The following is a 25212-nucleotide window of genomic DNA, read 5'->3' as shown; positions in this document are numbered from 1 at the left end:
ATATATATATATATATATATATATACAGTATATATATATATATAAAATATGGTTTGTCATCTGAAAACGAAACAAATGTAAACTAAACAAGGACGTTCAAGGAAAATACCAATCAAAGTTTTTAGATTTTGTTAGAACAAATAACGAAAATTTGACATTTGTAATGTGTTAAACGATGAACCATTCCAGTCCTCCTCATGGACTCGAGGCAAACAATATCTATTGTTTGCCAACAACAAGAGAATGAAGTAAGTAAGAAGCGACAGAAATAGGTCAGACACAAAACTCTTCAAAGGTCACGCTGATGTTTAAGATGATAGAAAGCTCAACAATAATGTTTGGTATGCGTGTCATATTGTCAACGTGCAGGTCAATTTCCCTACAGAGGCGGTTGGAGGCGGTTGTGTGCACGTGAGCGCACATGTTGCATGCTACGCTCGTGCATGTGTGCGCGCGCGTGTGTTTATTTTAGCTGTTTATCATAGCCCTGAGAGCAAGCGCTGACACAGATATATGTCCAGGTGACACACGGCCACGCCTGCAAGGCTTACACCTATGTGTTCCTAATGGATGGAGTTTCAGTCACAAACAGGCTTCACTGTTCAAACACAGCCCTGCTGAGAGAGATACTTTCCCCCGCTGATAACACAGGGGGCTCACACAGCTGAGTCTAATCACACATTGTCAGAGGAAATGACTAAACGACACCAGGTTTTGCGAAACGCAATGCGTGTCGGCTGGGAAAGTTCAACAGTTTTCCCGGCAAAGTTAATCAATGATTTTAGAGAGCACGGCAAGGCTAAGCTGTGATCGACCCAAGACAGAAAGGCACCTCTCCCTTCTTCCACCTTAACATCAAAGAGTCAACGTCACTCTTGAGAGTGTACAATATCACCAAATGGACCCGCAAGGGCCATTTGGTGACATTTGTACGTTCTCAAGAGTTAAATTAACACTGAGGACTTTACTTTGCAGTGTGTGCACTTCTCCCCTTTACAGACTAGATGTGTTGGTGCCGTGTTTATTTATGTAATGATGCGACTGCACAGTTGCTGTACTGCACTATTTACTGTGCTATCTATTTGTTCAGTTTTACAGCTTCAGATATCAGATTGGGGAATATAATGAGTGATAAATTGAATCATAGGACCCCAATGGAAACAAGACAGCAACAACTTTTTTGGTGCATGCTTTTTAGACCAAGTGCTTGACTGTGCTTGTGCTGTTTTTACACCTAGTAAAATATTTAATCAATCAATCAATCAATCAGTCAGTCAATCAAAGATAGTAAAAAAAATAAAACAAAAACTAATTCTTGTCAGCTGAAATATTGAAACTCATATCACTAGCAGTGTTTTTGTGATGCAACTCGTTGTGAGCTTGAAGAACATTTTAGAAACCTTGTGAAACGGGGACACTGCACAACGAGTACCTTTGCTTTAGCTTCTTCGAGTATATTTTGATGACTTTTATTCTGTACATTTTGAATACAGGACTTTTACTTGTAAACAGAGTATTTCTCTCTGTTTCTCTCTGTACATATGTGCCACATATAGAGTATGTGGAATTGATACTTTTACTTAAAGTTATACCATGTAACTTTTTTTATAAAACAAATCTTAAAATTGTCCTAACTGTTAAATCGCTAAAGTTTTAGAACACCCACTCCGTTATTTTCAGCTTCTAAAGCCTTCTCTTTATATGTTTTCTATGATCCTGGCCGGGGTCCGGTTTTCGCGAAAGAAAAAAAAAAAAAACGTCATCTGCATCATCTGTATACGTTGTTGGCCAATCACATCGCGGATCATACACACATGATACACTACCGGCCAATCACAGCTTATCTGCCGTGTCTTCAGGAAGTAGCCTCGCTCAGCTACAGTGTTTACCATGGTGAAGGATTCTTAACCTCTTAATCCCCAAATCCTGGCCAGAAAATTACATTCTACCATGCGTTCTACACCTCCACGGATTCGTATCGGTCGCGGTGGTTTGCGGCGCCGCTCCGGTTGTCCGCGGCGGTGGTCCGCGACGACTCCGGGCGAAAAACGGCCGAAAAAAGCAATACCGCTACTGACCACTAGTTTAGCAACTTAAACAGTATAGACGGGTTTCTGGTCCACGTCACACTGATGGGTCGGTACCAAAATTAGCCAATAAATAGAAACCATGCAGCGCTCCCCAAATTGGTGGGAATTGATTACATGATACATTCAGCTGTGCATTTAGTCTCAATGTTTGTAAACAAGAAACCGGTCTATAGCTTTAAGTAAAAAAATAACTTGAGTATTCTTCTTCCATCACTGCCAATAAGGAGAAAGGGTATATATACCAGCGCACATATCAGCCCGGTAATGGCAGGTCAAATGCATCTCAGGAGAAGGACACAGCAGCGAAGGTAAAAGAAACCACTGGAGCGACACAGACTGTGTTACGTGACTTTATTAATAAAAGGTGCAACGACGTGCACCTTCACTAATACAAGCACTTAACAGTCCGTGCTCCAGTGGTTTCTCTACCTCAATTACAAGAGATTAGAGATTCAAAACACAGCCGCTATATAGTCTGCTAACACTAACAGTAGACAGAGAGAGAGAACACATCGTGCACTCCTGTTTCTGGCCACACTTCACTGGATTCCAGCAATTCCATTTAGAATTGATTTCATCATCCCAACCCCGGAAACTGAGACCCTCTTGAGCAGGAAATATACCCAAAGTCTCTCATAAGAAACTTGGCAACACTGCCTTTAACACACTATGCTCTTAAATTATGAAATACCCTGCACAAAGACATCTGAGAAGCACAGTTGGTTGATGTTTTTTAAGAGGCTGCAGAGAGCCTGTCTCTTGAATCTGGCCGTATACAGTACTGTACTTGTTTATGATAAAGGGAGATTCTAAGCATTATGTACTCATCACATACAGTAGCACATGGACAGATCTACTTATGTGCTAACTTGCATGATGAATTACTAACTATGAATTGTACTTTTTCTTCTTCATTCATTTACGAAAATACAAGTTGAAATATGGAGATACGAGGTTTCTGCCCAACAGCAACAATTTGTATTATTAATATTATCTTTATTTCTTATAATCAATACCAGTAAGACTCTCTAATTGGGAGATAAGCGACCATCAGGTCGCATACACAAACTTTAGAAGGCAATTGTAGCCAATCAGGAGGGAATATGGGAAACGGGACAGACATGACTTTAGTTTAGAGATACTGTGTACTGCTTTGCATGATTTTAGGGCAAAATCTGTAAAAAATTGGCATGATGGTGGCGCTAGAAGAGAGAGAAATCAGGGCTTTGCCAGCCAATGAGTGTGTGCAAAGTTTGGCATGGATAGGGGCAACGATGCCGGAGATAAGAATAGGGTCAAAAGTGAGACGTGACGTGACGTGACGTGACGTGACGTGACGTGACGTGACGTGACGTGACGTGACGGACAGAGGGACAGAGGGACAGCCGGTGGAGCTTTTCATAGTAACTTGCGACCTGACAGTCGCAACCATCATTAGACCTTTCCCTCTCCTTCAAAGCAGGAATAGATTGAGCGTATCGGACCATTAACTATCTCCATAAGACAAGAGTCCTATTAAATTATTCCAGATAGTAACATCAACACCAAACACTGACCTCATCAAGGGCAAACTTTCCACTGCTCTTGATTTGCTGACAAGGGAAGAACTTCAATATGTGCTTCAAATGCCTCACTGCCCCAAAATGATGGGGTATTTTTTTTATGCCAAGTATTTTTACTTTCTTTCTTTCTCAACAGTCAGGGACCCAAAGATTGTTTGTTGTGAACTTGTGATTAATTGATTAATTGATTGACAGACATTTTTATTGAAAATAGGCATAAATGCATAATAAATACAAATAAACATAAAAAAGCACAAAGGCTTGTGGTGCATTGCATACTGTAAGTGTGTGTGTGTGTGTGTGTGTGTGTGTGTGTGTGTGTGTGTGTGTGTGTGTGTGTGTGTGTGTGTGTGTGTGTGTGTGCGTGTGTGTGTGTGTGTGTGTGCTCATTTGCACACGTGCCACAAAAATAGGAACGGGGAGGGGTCGCAGGGGGAATTTGTACTATACCATAAATATTGTACAGTACATTTCTTCTTCTACAACAGCTGTGGGGACGAGCTCACACATGTTTGCAGAGCTGACATACTGAGCAAGTACTTACAGAGAAACTTCAAAGAAGATCATACTGTAAAGGTGGTTTTTGAAAGGACCTGCAGGCCAAGAGAGTCTCCTGAACTGATTTAACATTAGCTCACGTGGTGTGTGGTTGTACTCATCTCACTATGTGGGCCTAGTACCAAAGATAATGGATTCATTGTTCTTGTTGTTATTGATTACACAACACATAATGATGCTGAAACTGAAATCTGCAAGAAGAAAAGATGACAACAATAGGCCTACCGGTATGTCAAAACACAGTATATGGAGGATCTGCCTCAAGCGTGGGTGGGCTAAATATAAAACTGACAGTTTACAAAACAAGCCATGTGTGTCACCAAGCACACACACACACACACACACACACACACACACACACACACACACACACACACACACACACACACACACACACACACACACACACACACACACACACACACACACACACACACACACACGCCCTGCAATCCTGTCAGTCACAAAGGAAGACAATGAATAACTGCAAAAGTACATGGGGGGGCATAGTGACATCACTAGTGAGGCATACCACATTATCAGTCAGCCACAGTCAGTGCCGTGTGTCTGTGTGTGTGTGTGTGTGTGTGTGTGTGTGTGTGTGTGTGTGTGTGTGTGTGTGTGTGTGTGTGTGTGTGCGTGCGTGCGTGCGTGTGTGCGTGCGTGCGTGCGTGCGTGTGTCTGTCATTACAATGTATTTACTCAGCCCGTGGGGCACAGCAGCCCGTGTTCACAACAGAAAAGGATAATGAAACTGAGATAAAGCGGATGTGAAATTTAAGCAATATTACATGAATGGGAAGGGTGTGCTTTATCATAAAAAAGGAGGAAAGACATTCACATCCAAAGCTGAAGTTGGGCAGGTGCTGAGCGAAAAAACTATCGACATGAAAACCAAAAGAGAACGCTCGCACACTTCCGAGTTCCAGTTGCAGAATTCTTTATTGCACCCAAGGGCTGTTGTGACGTTTTCACCGTTCCTGTACTTTACCATCATCATTGGCACCACAGTGAAGCACTTCTACTAGTTATACCAGTAAGACTCCCTAATCGGGAGATAAGCGACCGCCAGGTCGCAGCGTGATTTTAGGCCTAAATGTGTAGGAGCAGTGACCAAAAATGTGTTTGAAAAAATCAGCCTGATGGTGGCGCTCTATGGGACAGATCCATGTTGATGAGATGAGTGTAGACATACTGTGTACCGATTTGTGTGATTTTAGGGCAAAATCTGTAGGAGTAGTGTCCAAAAATGTGTTTTAAAAAATTGGCCTGAAGGTGGCGCTATATGGGACAGATCCATGTTGATGAGATGAGTGTAGACATACTGTATACCGATTTGCGTGATTTTATGGCAAAATCTGTAGGAGTAGTGTCCAAAAATGTGTTTTAAAAAATCGGCCTGAAGGTGGCGCTATATGGGACAGATCCATATTGATGAGATGAGTGTAGACATACTGTGTACCGATTTGCGTGTTTTTAGGGCAAAATCTGTAGGAGTAGTGTCCAAAAATGTGTTTTAAAAATCGGCCTGAAGGTGGCGCTAAATGGGACAGATCCATGTTGATGAGATAAGTGTAGACATACTGTGTACCAATTTGCGTGCTTTTAGGGCAAAAATTGTAGGAGCAGTGTCCAAAAATGTGTTTTGCAAGAATCGGCCTCATGGTGGCGCTAGAAGAGGGCCATGTGAGAATTGATGGGATCGGGGCAACGGTTATGGAGATATGAGCAGGGCAAAAGTGTGACGTGTGACGTGTGACATGTGACTGACAGACTGACAGACGGACAGCTGGTCGAGGTTTTGACAGTAACTGCGACCTAACGGTCGCAACTATACAACGGTTAGCAACTAAATAAACATTATCAGAATTGTGGGGCAATTCTCGAAAATAAAAAGTTTGTTTCCCTGGAAATACATGGATTGAGACCATTAATGCTCTGTGCTTAACATTTGGAACCAGGTCCGGAACACCGTCAGAGCTGGTACGTGGACTTCACGTCTGCTGTATAATTACAATACTGGTGGTTCTCAAAACGTTTTAATTTTAAGGACCACCATACAAATGTACAAATGTAACCAAATGGATCTGTAAAAGACCATTTGGTTCCATTTGTACACTCAGAGTTACACACCTGTAATGGTCCATTCGGAACCAACCTCAAGTAACCCAGAGGGTCCCTGGACCTCACTTTGAGAACCACAACAATAATACCTATGCAGTACTAAATGTAAGGTTTAATCAGTGTTAGGTCTTCAAAATTATAAGGAAGACCAAAAAAGAAATGAACTGTAAAGGAACCAGAACCAGAATCACAACCAGAACCAAGCGATGCGACGCGTTGTGAGCTTGTAGATCGGCTATTTCCACTATCAATGTTCTTTTTTAAGTATAAAGTTGTCAAATATGTCAGTAATTTCTTTGTATATTTAGGTTATGTGTCATATCTGCCATGTGCCACTTCAAAGCCTAAAAGCCAAACAGAAATGTAATTGTCAACGACAAAAACACAATTAAACCGTTAATCGCAATTAATTGAGTGACAATTAATCGTCATGTAAAATGTCATAATCGTGACAGCCCTAATCCCGACCATAATACTGTCTCTCTGTAGTCCCTGGACAGCCTCATGCACGTTGGAACAGCGTGCACGTTGTGTAGTCCACTCCCTGCACAGCATGCATGTTGGCTCTCACTTCTTCACTGGGCTCTTTGATCTAACAATAGGCCTGAAATTATATATTTTTTAAAATGATCTAAGCTGATCTAAAAGAGATGACAATGCCTGTGCTGTAATAACGGGATCAAAACCAGAGATGTGTGCGTAGCGGGTTAGTGAACATAACAGGACCGTTACACTACAGAAGAGTTTTAATCTAATCTTTTGCTCAGAAGTGAAACCTGATTTGTGTTAAAAGAAAAATTGAAGATGCCACAGTTTTACTTGTTTCAATAATTTATCACAGTTACCTGGGTGGAGGTAGTTTCAACGTTACGTCACCTAGTTCTGAGAAACAGGTTGAGAGATAGGAAAATGTAAGTAGTACACAGTAAAATTATCAGTGTTAATTAATTTACCGTTAAATTAAATTAAATTACACAAATGGAACCAAATGAACCTCTAGGATTCCATTTGGTTCCATTCAGAAATGTACTGTTTAGGCCATGTAACCCCCTTGGAAGATTGATTTTGTTGTACCCCCACCCTGACAAGCACTTGGCATTGTAGATATTACATTTAATGTGACTACATACTTTGAGGTCGAATAATTCGAATACTAAAAATCACTATTCGTGAATGCCCTATGTTGAACCTCAAGCCTATATATAGAGCTCATCTACCTACAGTACCACGACACTGGGTTTTATGCCGTCATTATCCCTCATCTTTCAATACATCTATAAATCATGTCATGTTCTTAACAATAGACCTTTGCCATAACATGGCCATCTGGCCTTATCTTGGTCCTTAGGGATTTAGGTTACGTGTCACATGTACTGGTAGTGACACAACTTTCCTGGCATCAGAGCGTGTCTGTCCACTGGTTCCCATCATGTAGGGTTTGGTTAGGCGAGCTGTGACCTTCGTCTTTCGTCCTTTCGTGAGATGGAGACATTTGTTATTTCCTAACAGGCCCTCGTGTTCTTGGCAATAATGTGGAGCCTTACATAACCATTTAGTGACATTTACTCGTCGTGATATTTATACCGGAATACAATTACTGTGCTATATTACATCTCCCTTTAATACTCTCTCTTGCCATTTCATTTATGCCACTATAACGTCTTGACAGTGTTACAGTCGTAGTGATATACGCCTTTCCCACTCGCATGAAATGCCTGTAATTTATTGGTACATTTAATTTCGCCGTCTTGTGGGAACAGATGCAGATTTCGAATCCTGGTATGTTTCGTACCGTCGATATCACGTCTCCATACTCCATACTGTTATACCTCTGCGTGAGTGTGAATATAGAGCATCTGTTTACCGTTATCGGTAAACATATGAGGTTAAGCATGGCTACTGGGGTTAAGCATGGCTTATTTCTCGATCAGCTATTATTTCCCTGTCAAATCTCTTGACAGAAAACAGACAATCTACAAGCTTACAACGCAACGATCTGCTATTTTTATCGAATGTTCGCTCCGGAATTGAGATGGTATGGTTTTTATGCTTGAATCTGAGAGTGTACAAATGGAACCAAATGGTCCCTTACGGATCTATTTGGTTCCATTTGTTCACTCCCAGAGTTACAAATGAATAATTTACCATTGGGGATTTTATTGTGTATGCTTACAGTATACCTTTCATAGAACATTACACACAGACATGGTGAACACAGCCTTCAGTGATCACAGCTTCAGTGCAGACGAATAGATTGTAAAGGTCACCCATTTGATTCCTATCACGTTCTATTCTAATCTATTGTCCAGACTGTTGCGTGGATGTAGTTTGTATTGTGGCTGTGCGTTCAGAAAACACTGCACTACTGCTGTGTCTGAGAGAGAGAGAGAGAGAGAGAGAGAGAGAGAGAGAGAGAGAGAGAGAGAGAGAGAGAGAGAGAGAGAGAGAGAGAGAGAGAGCGAGAGAGAGACCTGGGGTTAAGCATTGAACTGCTCACTCAGTGATGTTTTAACCAGCACAGATTACATGGTCTAATGACTGTCACTGAGGTCCACATGGCAATTTGCATTTTCAACAGGTTTCACGCATGCATGGCTCGCACGCACGCGCGCGCGCACACACACACACACACACACACACACACACACACACACACACACACACACACACACACACACACACACACACACACACACACACACACAGAATTACACAGTGTACACACACAACAATAGGTTGTCTAAAGCCCTCGTTTCCGTGGTCTAGCTAAGCCCCTGTGTTGTAGGCAGGGGTGGCACAAGTTAAACGGTGAACATAATTGACTGTATGCAGCCGCACTGGTTCAGGAGGTACTGTAGAGAGACCATCTAGGAACAGTAAGGTCCAGGTTTGATCCCTGGCTCCTCCTCTAGCTCAGTGGTTCTCAACCTTTTCAGGCCGCGACCCCCAAAATAATCATAAACTGGGGACCCCCCCCCCCCCCACCCCACCCTGACTAGCACTAAGAGTTGTAAGAGTAGAGGAACTACATTTTTGTTTAACATGGTTCTATTGTGAAAATAGCAGATCTATCTATTGCTATTTTCACAAGTTCTGCCTCTAATGACAATATGGCCAATGTTATTTTATTTTTATTTTACAGGTATTAAAAGGGCTTTTAAAAGTCCGTAAATTGTCACTTTAGAAATGTACACTTGTACATATACACTCACTTACAGTATACTGTGTGTTGGTTTGTTTACCGTTGAGTGAGAGAACAAGGTTTCACATTAAGCTAATCATCTGGGGACCCCCCAAAATAATTTGGGCCCCGACCCACAGGTTGAGAACCACTGCTCTAGCTTAGTGTTGAGCTGTCTGTGAGTAAGACACATCTGACCTCTCCCCAGGTGCAAATAGTGCTCTCCCAATAGTTAGGATGAGATGTGCTGGATGTGCAGGTGGCAGAGGACAAAGTCCAGGTCCAAATGTAACAATCCAGTACCCAAACAACAGCAAGGCCTCAAAAGTGACTGATAGACAGTATTAGACACTCATTACTGCGTTTGACATTGTAGAGTGACGCAGACTGCAGTAAACCTAATTTATGCTCCACCGTATGACGGTGTCCCACGCAAGCAATCCCACAACATCTCACAGCATTGTGAGCCTCTTGCAATGTGACAAGCCTTCAGCTTGTCAAGCTTTGTGACAAGCCTTCAGCTTGTCACATTGCGATGCGTTGTGAGCTTATCGATCGCGATTTTTTTTGTGCAGGACACCATCGTATGACTAAGTGTAAACCAGCCTATAGACTTGCAGGGGTCAGTACATTAGTATAGCTGGCTGGGGGGCTTCCTTCCTTTCTACATGTCATGGCTGTAAAGAATGATATTACCTAGGGCTGAGGTGTGGTACAGTATGGAATTTTTATTACTGCTGTAAAAAAGCGGTAACATGTCCTTGGTTCGAACTCCCTTTGGTCCGAACCACTTAAACCTAACCTTAACCATAACCCTAACCTCAGTAAAACTATGCCGGAACAGGAACTTTGGGGGGTGGGAGTGGTAACATATACACCCATTTTGGATGCTTTTGTCTTATTGACATATATGTGTTATGAAAATACCAATAAAGAAACCTTGAACAAAAAACAAAAAAAAATGTTTTGTGTCGATTCGCATATAAGAAAAAAAATTACTTTCATGATTATTCGACTAACCTACAGTACATGTCAGTTATTAGTTATAAAAATTGTTTTATTTGAAGTTACTGTAATTGCCCAGTCCTAGCTTTTTCGAATGGTTACATCTGCCTGTAGCTTGCTCTAGTCTACACTATGGTTGCACATGCTGATCATTACTCTGGGTACCTCACAGCTAAATGCCTAAATGGAAATGAAAAGCATACAGTAGGCTACATCAGCAGAGTGCTTTGAAGAATAGCTGTGTGTGCACCCCTCAAGATGTGGTGTAGCCTCGTGTTGCTAGACGATCAGTGATCTCCATCCATCGATAACGTCAGGTGACATGTTGAACAGTGTTGAGAAAAGCCGTAAACAAACCTATGTCTACGACTTTGAAAACAAATCAAATCACTGACCAATTATGAAAATTGCATTTGGTTCTGCAATCCTGTTTCTTTTTTTTTATCTCCAAATTGTTTCTTGGGAGACCAGTCTCTAGCAAAGCGTTTAGAGACTGACTTCTGGTCTACAGGTCTATATAAGGGCCGAGTTTGGTTAGAAAGGAGAAGTGAGCAAAACCCAAAACAAACACAAACTATACAGTATACCACATTTATATACCTTATAGTCAGGTGTTTTCAAACACGGATGTCCTGTGTGGGAAACCAAACATCTACAGCTCAGTCAGAGGGAAATCCCCCTGACCATGTTACAAGTCTTCTGGGCTACAGGTATGGATTCTATGCTACATAAGCGCTCACAGAAAGCCCTGAAACCTTCTACCGTTGTATTCAACAAAAGAGGATAACTATGGTCTGGTATTCCAGATAAGCTTAAAGATATGATTCAAGAGGTCATTACATAGTGGTTCTGACCTGGCACAGGTACGCACTATAATTACATTGTTGGTCCGGGGAAAGAGGGGTGGGTGGGTTTATGTCTTCTTTCTTTATGCATTACTTTGTTTTTGTTTTTGAGTTTTTATGTACCTGTATGTATTGATGTTGTTGTATTTTGCTACATTTCTATTTTTATTCATGATACATGTATATTTCTCATTGATTCTGGATTTCATGAAAATTTAAATAAAAAAAGATTTGATAAAAAAAAAGAAAAAAAAAGAGGATAACACTTGAAATACATTTTTGTCCAAACAAATGTTTTGCTCCCTGCAGCCATCATCGGTGTTACTGTTCTGTCTGCAAGCAGCTTATCCCCGCTACAGCTGAATAATGATCATGACTTGATTGAATTCACACTGTTCCATCACCTGGCACTGTGGCACACGTACACAGCACAATCCTTTAAAATCTTTTTTATTAAGGTACAATATCACAATGAGGCAGGTACACACATAGTGATGGCACCCCAAATCACATTCCAATCACAATAATCATTGGTACAAAATATCACAAGATCTGAGGCGATCACGGTACGTACACATTCAGTTGTAAGGAAGAGAAACCCTGCCCTTAAGAGATAATAAAAGAAAACATTTTTTCCCATATACCCAATTTAGTGTCAAGCCAATTCCCCCATCCCCATACTCTACGTTAGACCTATCCCTGCTAATCCCCACAGTAGTCATTGGGAGGGTAAAGACAACAACGGGTCTCCTCCGATACCCGATCCGTCATGCCACCATCTTCTTTTCACCTGACATTAAGGAGCTTCACCAGGGGGGCGTAACGCATGTGGAGGTACACGCTATCCTCCCCGGTTCCACCCCTCTCTGAACAGGCGCCCTGACCACTGTGGGAACCGTTAATGCAGAGACAAATTCTGTTCCTCCTCCCCAATCGACTTCCCTCCCACGAACACAGCCAATTGTGCTCGTTGGAGCGCCCGGCCAAGCCGAATGCACCATGAAGGTAGTGCTCCATGGTGGTGGACAGGAAGTTTAACCTGCCCACCCAGACGCCCCAATACTGGACTGCCACCGGGTCCCAAAAGGCAGCCTCCAGACATCAGAAATTAAAAAAAATATATATAATAGGTTATATAATCCCAGAGGGAAGGTGCTATGTGGCGACATATTTATCTAAAAGGTAAAAAAAGAAAAAAAAAACTAATGTCCATGAGTCAGTTGTAAAATAAAGTAAGGCCTGCCAGTCGAGAGGCTGCTGTTACAACCAAAAAGAAAAAGTAACAAAAATAGTAGTGATACCACCTCCCAGCCGGCAGAGGCAGCGTAGAACCATTAATTGTCGAGCGTGGTTCAGAGTTCAGAGTTCACAGTTTGGTCCATCCTGTCAGAGGCACACAATGGCGGCCACCGACCAAAAACAAACAACCAACTCAGGCTATCAGCATATTAGAGCCACATCGTAAGAAGATGAAGTATAAAAACAACGAAAACATGTCGAGAAGTCTCGACTACAATCATGTCATCATGAAGTGCAAAGCATTCGATCGCTCTCTAACACTTAACTAAACCGCCATAACGTAATCGTCATGTACGGAGAGAAAGAAACAGCGCATATTAGCATACCACAAGCGCAATAGAATTCGCCGTAAACAAAATACCTAATTGAGTAAACAAGTGGTTCGCATTAACCGTTGGAACGGACATGTCTACATACGCCGTTTGATCATATAATATCAGTCAAAAAAGGGTTGCGTATTTACGTCAGAAAAGGAAATAGGAAAATTAAAGAAAGAAAAAAAAACCCTGTTAGCATGTACTAGCTAGTTAGCCAACCCCACACACTATCGACCATTCCACAAGCTACTGTAAAACAATATAAATAAATAAATAAAAGTGACATAGCAAATAACACAAGTCAAACCCATCTAAACATTTACTTTACACTGTAGTATCCATTGTGGAGTACGAGAGATCGTCCATATGTGTGTAGAAAAAATAGAAAAGTAGAAAAATAAAATTACTGGAGCATATATAGCATGTTAGCATGTGTTAGCTGGCCAGGCCAGCCAGACCAATATACTTCTACATCCCTTCTCAAACCGATGCGGTCGAAGATGAAGGCGATGTCCCCTCGTTCTGCCCCTGGTTCTTCTTCAAAAAGTCTGCGGCTTCTTTTGGAGAGGAAAGATGTTTCCTCCCCTCCGCGGTGGTTATGAAGAGTCGAGATGGATGTAGGAGCTTCGGTTTGAAGCCGCGTTTGTACAGGGCGGACATCACGTCTCGATAGGCCGAACGCTGTTCGATGATTTCTTGTGGCAGGTCCTCGAAGATCTGAACAGGGGTCCCCTTGTAGTTTAGGGTTCCCCTTCTCTTCCTGGCGTCTCGAATTATGGCGTCCTTGATGCGGTGACGGTGGACACGAGCTATTACAGCCCGAGGTCTGGCACCAGGCCCAGGCCTGGGAGCCAAGGCCCGATGCACTATGTCAAGCTCGGGCGCTTCTGGTAGCAGATCCTTGCCCATAATTTCGACAAGTAGGTTAGAAAAAAAGGTATTAGGCTGATCTTTTTCGATTAGTTCGGGTAATCCGATTATACGGACGTTATTTCTACGCCCCTGGGACTCAATAGCGACAGCCTTGGCCTTGATTCTAACGTAATTATCCTCCAAAGTATCACATCTAGCGTCCAGCTCGGCGAGCTTGTCGGAATAACGCGACGCGTTCTCCTCCAGTGTCGTCAGACGATGTCCCTGGTCAGAGAGCTGGATTTGCACGTTGTCTATTTTCGCCTCAAGTGAAGCGATGGTTGCATTAGTTGTCTTGAATTCGGAGGTTATGGATGCATTTAAGTCGTCAAACCGTGTAAGAACAATGGCCAAGTCCGCAGTTGTTAATGGCGCCGGCGGGTCGTCCTTCTTGGCCTGGCGTGTCTGCGGCTTTGCAGAGACCGCTGGTTTCTGCGAGTTAGACATTCTACCAACTTCTTTTTCGGTTCAAATCAATGAAAAGTTGTAGAGGATGCTATTACTGCACTTTTAGTGGAGTTTAAAAGCAAGTGAGGCTTTGAAAAATAACTTTTTAATGAAAGTGGGAGCAGCAGCTCCTCAAACGCACTACTGTCCCATTCATGACCCGGAAGCCAGCCCCTACACAGCACAATCCTGAGTGTTAGTTTCACTCATTAACTCAGGATTATGCTGTGTTAGGGCTGACCAAAAATATATCGAAACCGACCTTTAGAAACAATAAACGACTTAATCTTGCTCATGTAGCCTAGTGTGGGTTAATCGGATAATCATGAAGCAAGTTTTTGTTCCCTTATATATCATTGAATCAACATAAAAAACTTCTGTTAGATTTCTTTCATTTTTTATAACCAACAAAATTGATTTGTCTTGTATTATACAGTACTTTGTTGTTCAATGCTGGTGTGCAAAATAGCTGCCACAAGCAGCTAGCTGCACAATCTACAAGCTCACAACAATCGCGACGTGTTTTTGTGAGCTTGTAGAGCTGCTATTTTCACTTTTCACTGATATCAAACATAATTGTTCATTAATTAATCGTATTTGAGGCAAAGGTTTTAAATAATTGTGATATTGATTTGAAGCCACATCGCCCAGACCTATTGCTGTGCACTGCAGAAACATAAATGAGCTCACCTTTGTCAGTTACAGACAGTGTGCTGTTGAAATACTGCTCCTCCAGCGTCCATGAGGTGTCGTTCATTTTGTTGGAAACCCCACATGAGCCCTGACAGTTCACCTTGATGGCTGGGGAGAGAGGAAAGCAAAGAGGAGTCAAAAATGGTTTTGTTCCAGTATACAATTTACAGTACATCAGGGGTCTTCAACATTTTCAGGCCAAGGACCCCTTAGTTGAGAAAGAGATAAAGCAGGGACCCCCACAACCCGCAGGCCTGACAGCGTGTCGCTGGTTTAAGTCCCGATACCGACTACCTTTGCTGCGTGTAACTCCCCATCTGTCTCCCCATTTCCTGTCAGTCTACTTTCAAGTCATTGAAGGCCAAAAACATATTTTTAAAAAAAAGAAAGGGTGAAAGGGGATTTGAACTAGGTCTGAATGCCGTCTGAAGACGTGGGTTTTGAGGGAGATTTCAAACGACGCAAGGGAGGCGGCAGCTTCTATGTGAGCTGGGCGAGCTGGGATGTGAGCCTATAACTCACACGTTAGCTTCAGCTGATCAGATCCAAAACCGTTCCGCAGGATCTAATTTGATCCTTCGATGATCTGACAACATCCTGACCACAGACACAAAGCAGATTACATGTTTACAAAGTGGTTGTGACTCCATGTGGAGTTCTGTCAACACAGTGTGAAAAACAGACCTCAACCACACTGCGCACACTAATTAGCATGAAAATGACCCAATCGAGCACACCGAGCACCGTGGCGTGATTAATCATAGTGCCACTTGGAGCGGCCGTGGGTGCATGGAGCCTTATTCTCCTTTAGCGTGGTAAATAATCTATCAAAAGAGAGACTGTGGATTGTGTGGCTGTCAGCATGATAGAAGAGGCAGTGTGCAGCCAGCACCCACATAATTGTTACTGGAATGAAACGGTGTCCAGTAATCCCATTCTGAACCGGTGATCTTGTGGTTGACATGCTGGAACACGATTTCATGTAGGGATGATGATGATGCAGCAACGACAATGATTAGGTTATGGATTATACCAGTGAAAGTGACCTTTTGTGGACTATGATGATGAACTTGTAAAACACTCATACTCGGCGCCTTAATCTCATGTACAACGCTCATGGATACTCTTCTTGCACCTTAATGTCCAAATCATGAATTGAACAGTATATACCAGCTGCTAAGCTCATGTCTATAACCCCATGTACTGTACATGTACAAACGGATGGATATGCTATGTGTAAATATGTAGATATATTTTAGCTTTTGATTCGTTTTTTGATTGATTGATTGATTGATTGAAGAATTTATTAGAAGTTTGCAATAGAAAAAAAGTACAGTTTCATGACAGTACAAATCACTGGTACAAGGTCAACTAAAAGGAGATCCTAGAAAGCCGAGGCTTATTTCCACAGGAACCACACTTTAAGTATCTCATATAACATTGAAAGACAGACGGATAGAACATAGTACTTTATCTAGGATAATATCAGTTTCAAAAGCATAACATCAAAATACAAAGGCAGAAAAAAGAATAATAAAAAAGGGGGGGGGGGCATGGGGGCTTAGTCTATTTACAAGTCACGGGTAGCAGCTGTCTGAAGGTGACTTTTCATACCAATTTTGAAGGAGGCTAGGGATTTGCTCTCCTTGCTCCTTGCTCTTCTTGCTTCCATCCAACCTTCCCTTTTCATTTTTTGCACCATGTGTTTTTCCAAGGATTTGGATAACGTAAGATTGACATGCTGACATCACTGATACTAAACAGTGTCAGTCGCCACATGGTAACAATGCCCAACTGACATCAACAAAGCCCAACAGCCATCACTGGCTGACATCACTACAGTGCCCAAATTTGGAGATGACATCACAGACTGGCCTGGACGCGGAACACCATATATGGGCATAAAAGAGTGCCAGCCAGACAGACAGATACAACGGGTATTGCACAACTGGACATCGATGGTGACTATTCTGCTCAACAGTCACCGGTCTGGGTTCTCCAACATTACTTCTGAGACTCCTACATTCAATCCCTCATCGCACACCCCCAGGCACAGGATTAGTAGTGAGAAATGAGTGAACTGCTCCCTTCACACAGGTGTGATTCTCTCTCTAGAGCTTGGACAAAACAGAATTTCACCTACTGTTTTACACCTATAAACCTGTGATGTGAAAATAAAGACGATTCTGAAGTTAGGCGTAAACGTATGGCATTCCTTACTCAGTCAGTACACTACAGTATGTCATGGCAACTTTCTCTCTCACTCACTCACTCACTCACTCTCACTCACCCACACCCACACTCACCCACACCCACACACAAACACACCCTCTCGCGGTCCCTCTCTCCCACCCATCTCTCCGTTAATCTCCCCATCGTGACGTGAAAGCCTTTTCATGGTGGTAAAGAAATGCCAAACAGGACACAAGGTTGCGTTTCTCTCCTTTCTACTTGAAAACGGATTCCCACGCTATCATATTTCCTGATGACCTGAAATTGTCACAGAAGGCAGAGCACCGGATAGAATGGGAGTTTATTGTTTAGCGCACTAAATATTTACAGTATTTACACATTTATTTTTCATGGTTTTTCTTTTTTACAAAGAATGTTAAAGACAGGTACCTACTGTACAGTAGATAGAAACAGTGTATTTTGGTAAACAATAACATATGGTACAAATACAATACAAACTGGCAGAAACTGCAGCAAAAATAAAGGGACGCATATGACACTGGCTGTGAACTGTGTGTGGCCACACACACACACACACACACACACACACACACAAACACACACACACACACACACACACACACACACACACACACACACACACACACACACACACACACAGTGACAGATGGCAGCACTCTGCATTGGCAGAGCTGGTTATTGGCACAGTTTGGAGGGTGTGTGTGTGTGTGTGGGGGGGGGGGGGGACATATTCTGCCGGTTAAAAACAATAACAAAATGTGTGGCGCACTAAAGGCAGGGCTGCCCTTCAACCTTGCCACTGTTGACGAGGGCATTAAATAAAAACCATGCAATCTGCTTTTGCAGCCATCTGCCCTATTCACAGAGGGGCGCTATGCCATTGTGAGACCCCCCCCCCCCTCACACTCACACACACACACACACACACACACACACACACACACACACACACACACACACACACACACACACACACACCTCCTAGAGCACATTTTCCCAAACAGTGGGTCGGGACACATGTTTGGGTCGCGAGTACATTTATATATATTAAACAAAAAAAATAACCACATCATTTCCATAAAATAAAACATTTAAAAAATGTTTAAGAGGGAGTGAAAATAGCAGATCTACAGGATCACAACACGGCGCGAAAGAACACGTTGTGAGCTTGTGGATCTGCTATTTTCACTAGTTTGGGTCCCGGGCAATCGCCTAATTTCTCTTTTGAGCTAAAACGTTTGTGAACCACTGTCCCTAGAGTATTTCTGATGACAGTGAATAACACGTGACAACGTACAATCGTCATATAGAAGTTCATCAGGTTTATTTATCACACCCAGGAGTTAAAGTAACACTCCAGATTGTACTGTGGAAAGGGCTCATATCCTTTGCAAAAGGTCAGTGCAGGGGTTTAATCTCTTCATATCCCCCACAATACCCAAAAGCAGCAGGGAATAACCTGGATACAGCAACAGAGTGTCATAGTGAATCTAATGCCTGTCATATCACTGCTGTGGGGCGGAAGAAGCCTTGTGTATCAACAATACCAATATATCGTCGTTGACGGGGTGGAAACCTGTCCAAGACCGTTCGTTTTGTATTTATCATATTAAAAACGATTTAAACTAGAGAAAATAGTTGATCTACAAGCACACAACACCTCGCCGTGCAAGATGTTGTGTGCTGTCATTGTCACTAGTCTTGAGCGACTAGTGTCTTACCGTCTTGTGTGATGAAGTAGGGCTTTACTTTACGAAAAAACATACAAATTTGAAACTTGGAGATGGGAGGTTTCTGCCCGACAGTAATATGCGTTTCAGGATATGCATAAAAGTGAACCTGTGTAACAAATGGATCAAGTGTACTGTAGCAAAATATTTATAAAACCCACAGACAGACTTAACCACTCGACCTGGCCCTCTTCTAGGCATAGCATTAGGCAAAAACTTTCATGATGTTTAAGCTGTAAAAAATAGCCGATCTACAAGCTCACAACATCATGCAGCGATGTGTTGTTGTGAGCTTGTAGATTGGCTAATTTTGCTACCTTTGCGTGACACTGTCATTCAACAATGTACAAAATACAAATATTTATGAAGAAAATACATAAAAAGATGAAATATAGTGATAGAAGATTAGATTTATTTATTTACTTTAAAGATATTTTGGGGGCTTTTTATGCCATTATTGATAGTAGAAATTAAGTGGAGACAGACAGGAAACGGGGAGAGAGGTGGGGAGTGACATGCACTAAAGGTCGTTGGGATAGGGGACTCAAACCAGCAACGCGCTGTCAGGCATTAGGGCTTGGACACACCACACTTGTATTCTACTTATGAGGGCAGATTCTGACAATGCATTTCAATGGGAATGGAGCGGTTTTCTGCCATTTGTGGATTCCAAAAAAAAAAAAAATCCCATTAAAATGCATTGGCAGAATCCACCCTCATAGGTAGAATAAAAGTGCGGTGTGGGATACAATACGTGTGCCCGACAGTGAGGATAATACAAGGGGCACGTGTAGGCCAGATGGACCAGCAGCAGCTGTAGTAATGAGTGTGCCGTGCCAGGTGAGGAGGGCATGCACGTGCACAGACTGGCACAGCGCTGACTGTGAGGATCAGAGGATGATGTTACACACCGGCCAAGGTCACACTCAGACTGTGGTGGAAAAAGTACTCACATTCTTTTACTTAAAGGAGCTATAGTCAACTTTTTCTTGAAAAACGGATGCTAAAATAAAAATGTTTCGAAAATATTTTATAAAAAATAATCAGCTTCATATATGTGTTTCTATTCAAAAATGACCACAAAAAGTGTAAAATAATGATGAAAAGTACAAGTATATATGCCATTTCAAGTTTTCAAATGTGTAAAAGTCTTTTTGAAAATAGCAGATCTACAAGCTCACAATTTCAAATGGCCAAAATGTACACTATACATTTGCAGTATAGTAATGTATTTTTTGTAACAATAATACAAATCTACAAAGTAATTACGTTTTCAAATAATTGTAGTGGAGTAAAAGTGCAATATTAGCCTCTGAGATGTAGTGGAGTAGAAGTTAAAGAAAAAGTCTAATAAAACAATAGATTAAAGCACTGTAAGAGGTTATTAAATATACATTATATTAAATCCGCTGAGTGGACTTGGCAAAGAAAAAAAACTCAGACTGAGCTAAATGCAAGAGAAAAAAGGTGACAGGCAGGCTTTAAATTTGACTTTAGAATCGTCAGCGGTTGAACAAGACTTAACCACATGACTTCCCTATTGTGAAGTGAAACATTCACCAAAACATTTAGTGAAGAGGGAATAAAGGAGGGGTCCAAGTACAGTATAGACCCCCAGGGGAGCACGGTCAGCTAAATATAGGGTGTATTCTAAGTGGTTAACGTGGGACAGGACACTATTCCAGAGCCTAGGGGCAGCCACACAACATGCCTGATGGTCACCTTTGATTTTGAGCTGTGATTGGAGAACTGAGAGTTGTTACTAAGAGGACGTCCTAAGTGACCTGAGGGCAGAATGTGGAATTAGCACATCAGAGATGTATTGTGGAGCTGATCCATTCATGAACAAAACGTAAAATCATCAATCAATTCTGTATTTCACTGGTAACCACCAGTGCAAGTGAGCTAGAGTGATGTTCTGTGCTGCCTTTCCTTTTTTCCAGATGAAAGTCTAGCAACTGCATTTCTAACCAACTGATGACGGAGAAATTGATCCGAACTGAGATGGACTGTTGGGTTGATAAGAAAGAAAGAAAGAAAGAAAGAAAGAAAGAAAGAAAGAAAGAAAGACATTTTTTGCTTTCAACATGCTTACTAAAAGGTTATAAAGGAAGCCCATTCTCTCACACACATAAACACACTGACACGCACACACAAACGATGATGCACACACTCACACACACACACACACACACACACACACACACACACACACACACACACACACACACACACACACACACACACACACACACACACACACACACACACATACGCACACTATAATATCAAAACAATACTCCCAGCTATGAGTAATAATGACATCTTGTCATCTCACGGGAATCAGAATGTGGGAGGGCTCTAAAACACACCACGGCGGCTCCCCTGACAAGCGCCATCACACACTGATGGCTGTTGATCACACCTTTGACATGCCAGCTGGCACTGGTAGCAGCATCAGAGCCGAGAGGGCCGTCTCTCCACAGAGAACTTACAATGAGAACGTTTAACTTTTCCTCAGGGAAAGAGTGAGTCATATAGGCTTTAATTGTACGGTGCTGAGTAGTGGGAGAGGCGAGACACTACACTAGAGTGTGATGGTCTGACTCAGTGGTCTGTTGGCTGGCTCGCCCGGCAGTAGAGAGACGGTCCAGGTGCACTGCTTGGCTCAGTGACTGTCTGTCTGTCTGTGGAACATGAGGGTAGGCGTGGATGAAGTCTGCTCTGCTTATCACAGCCACAGGACTGTAGTGTACGCCACTACTAGCAGTATCAGACTGTGTGTGGGCAGATAGTGCCGGGCGGAGAGATAATATGATCGATAGCCTTCTGGAGGCAAGCGTGAGTGCTTTACGATGACTGCTCTGTATTGTATGCTTCAAAGGCTTTGCGTAGGCTGTGATTTCCTCATGTGAAATGGTGTGTGTGCGTCTGTCTGTGCGTGTCTGTGTCTGTGCGTGTCTGTGTCTGTGTGTGTGTGTGTGTGTGTGTATTTGTGTGTGAGTGAGAATGAAAGAAAGAGAAAGAGAGGGAGATCGTCTGTGCGTGTGTGGTGCAGATTACCGTAATATTATTTAGATGGTCTATTATGGTCACACACACACACACACACACACACACACACACACACACACACACACACACACACACACACACACACACACACACACACACACACACACACACACACACACACACACACACACACACACACACACACACACACACACACACAGGAAACCATGGAGGAAACCATGCAAGGAACCACCCTGCTCGTGAGAAGCAGTTAGGGGATCAGGATCTTGCTCACGGTTGTAACTCTTGTTTTTAAAACAGCTATACAAATAAAGGTATCATTATTATTACTATTACTTCCAAGACAAATCCAGAAGGACTCTGGGGTCAAACCGGGAACCCTCCGTTTCCCAGACAGACTCCTGAACCCCTGCACCACCACTGTGTGTTTTTGTAGATTTAATTCCCCAAGGCATCTATCTGGGGATAGTTTTGGAATAGTTCCTCACACTCAGGGGCGTCACAAGGAGGGACTGAGTTACTAGGGCCCAAGGTGGAGGGGCCTTAATTATTATACTTTAGCTATTGAAAAATAGCAGAAATACAAGCTCGCAGCAAGAACATTTTTAACTCAAATTTTGCTTCTGGGGGGGTCCCTGGAACTAAATATTTTGAGATGGAGGGCCGTGGCCAAATACATATCATTTTGGGGGTCCTTGACATGAAAAGGTTTGAGCACCACTGACATAGAAACCGTCAAAGACTTGCACAAATGTTCACGATTTAAAAGAAATAGCAGATCTACAAACTCGGTGCCGCGCTGTGAGCTATCTGCTATTTTCACAAAATAACGCAGTGAATCCTTGTACCCAGGGCCCAGAATTTGGTGCGACACCCCTGCTCACACTATTTTGAACAACTCATTTATGCGTGCCATTCCTGTGATACTCAACCATCTTCTCCCTGCCCTGGAATGTGGGCCCTTGGGGGCAACCTTTTCTGTATAGAATATATGTGGCTGTTAAGCAACACTGCTGTTTGTTATGTCACTATAGCTCCTTCACTGTAACAAAGGGCACTTTTACGCTCAAACTGGTAAATGGCAGTTCTTTGCTCATGATAATGACCACACATGATTGGCCATCGTGTCAACACAAAAGATCAAGTGCAGAGAAAACGTGGCAACAAAGGCTTTCCAATTTGTGGCCATTGACCACAGCCTGTCTCTCTATCAGTCAGAACCTGACCTCAGTGATATCACTACATGGCATCACTGAGTCAGCGTGTGTGTGTGTGTGTGTGTGTGTGTGTGTGTGTGTGTGTGTGTGTGTGTGTGTGTGTGTGTGTGTGTGGTGGCCACAATGAGCAGCAGCACATGTTTTACTGAAGTAACAGTAGCAACACCACAATGTAGAAATACTCTGTTACTCGAGTAAAAGTAAATTGGCATCAAAATATACTTAAAGAACCAAAAGTAAAAGTCGACATCTTTCGAAAATGGCTAGTTCGTAAAACGAGGTATAAAATTGAGCACTCTGCCCTCAAAATACCCCTTTGTACCCCTTCTCTGCCATGCCTGTAGAACCCGTAAATGTAATAAAAATTAATTAAAACATTTTTTTTTATCGAAGCGGAACTAAAATAGGCCGGAACTAATGCTCCGTGATCGGTTTCTACACGGACACATTATTGAGCTTGAACTTAACATTGAGTCCCTTGAACCGGAAGCGGATGTCCGTCCTCTATTTTGGCCCGTTAGCTTTCTGTCTAAACTCCGCGGCTTACAGATGGAGAACTTATTGATCAATTGAAAAAATTCAACGGATTCGAGAAGCTGATGGAATACGCGAACACACGATGCATAGCAGTGTCCGATCCACGCACGATGGGAACTGGACGAGCGCCCACGTTAACAGGTAGGAGAAGCCGGCAGTGAAAGACATAGAGAAATCTACAGGCTTTACGGCCGTAAACTACGAATGAGTTAAGCGGTTAATTAAGCAATATTACACGAGATGGTGTTGGTTATCGTGAATATTGGACCGCCTGCGTTGCCGCAGGCAAGAGCCCGAAGGATGCGTTATTGGACCATTACCCTTAACACATTCCCCGCCATTTAACAATACCTTCGTACTCTCCCCTGCCTCTGTCTCCATAGACTTCCATGTAATTCATAGTGCACGGATCATGCACACCCAATGCCTAGATAATGCACCACGTGTCTGCACATTGCTCACAGCTTTCAAACAAAAAAATCCGTATGGAAATCCCTTCAGGCATTCATGAGATAGCAGCCATTATGTTTTCCTAAAATGTAAACAAAGATGGCTGCCATGTTTGAAAGATGGGGTTGCTATGGGGGTTAAACATGCAATTTCGCGATTGCTATCATGCCTACTAAAGTTTTTGGGGTCCAAAATTCTTTTTGAAAAAAAAAAAAAAAAAAAAATTCTCTGGATTATCGTGCCTGGCGGGGAAAGACATTGAAATAATCTCGGGACTATCGGGCCTGGCATGCAATGAGTTAAAAAGAAAAAAGTCAACTTCATTTCGTTGTTTTTTTTAATGCCACATTTAGTTACCATGTCCCTGAACATCACATGAAAACTGCTAGTCAGCTGCTAGCATATTGTTGGGAGAGGGAGCGCTTCAGCTGATATCTTTGTTTGATGAGACCTGTGTGGTAGTGCTCAATATTCGCACGGGTAGAGAGCTATTTCAACCAATCATATTGCTTCGTCGACTCGGAACTACCCGTTGTACAATGTGTGTTAATTTATGAATCTAAAACTAGAATGTACTTAGTAACCTTCAAATAATGGTAAAAAGTACAACATGCCTTTGAGAAGTAGTGGAGTATCAAGTATTGGAATAAAATGGATACACTCAAGTAAAGTAACAATACCTACTAAGTACAGTACTGAGGTGCAGTCAGGGACACCGTGACTGAAATAATACAGTGTCTTATTTGCTACTATTCTGAGGAAAGGTTCTGCCGATGATCCCAGGCACAACGGAGCCACAGTTTGTTTAAATTGGGAACAATGCAGACTGAGGTAGCCATTTATCCTTCAGCCTAAACACGGAGCAGGGAAAGTACCAAAGACAAGGCGAGAGTTGTGTCTCATAAAATGACTGGGATATCTTCACAAAGTGGGTCAAGAGAGGATTTAATGGGGAGATTAGGAAGGGCCTGGTGAATCTCTTGAGAATCTATGGA

The 25212-nt window shown here is 42.4% G+C and overlaps 1 protein-coding gene across 1 annotated transcript in view; it reads right to left on the bottom strand.

Annotated features, from left to right (window-relative positions):
• arrdc1b (arrestin domain containing 1b) overlaps positions 1 to 25212 on the bottom strand; it is a gene marked incomplete at its 3' end in the record, with an annotated part of 70650 nt that overhangs the window by 22216 nt on the left and 23222 nt on the right. Inside the window, exon 2 of the mRNA XM_080742699.1 lies at positions 15031 to 15141. Within this exon, the coding sequence (XP_080598825.1) occupies positions 15031 to 15141 (111 nt within the window). The remainder of the gene's footprint in view (positions 1 to 15030; positions 15142 to 25212) is intronic.

The sequence above is a fragment of the Nannobrachium achirus genome (genome assembly GCF_963921795.1).
Source record: "Nannobrachium achirus genome assembly, chromosome: 15".
In the NCBI taxonomy this organism is placed as follows: Eukaryota; Metazoa; Chordata; class Actinopteri; order Myctophiformes; family Myctophidae; genus Nannobrachium; species Nannobrachium achirus.
The sequence above is the reverse complement of the archived record's forward strand: the minus strand, read 5'-3'. Positions and strand labels throughout refer to the sequence as shown.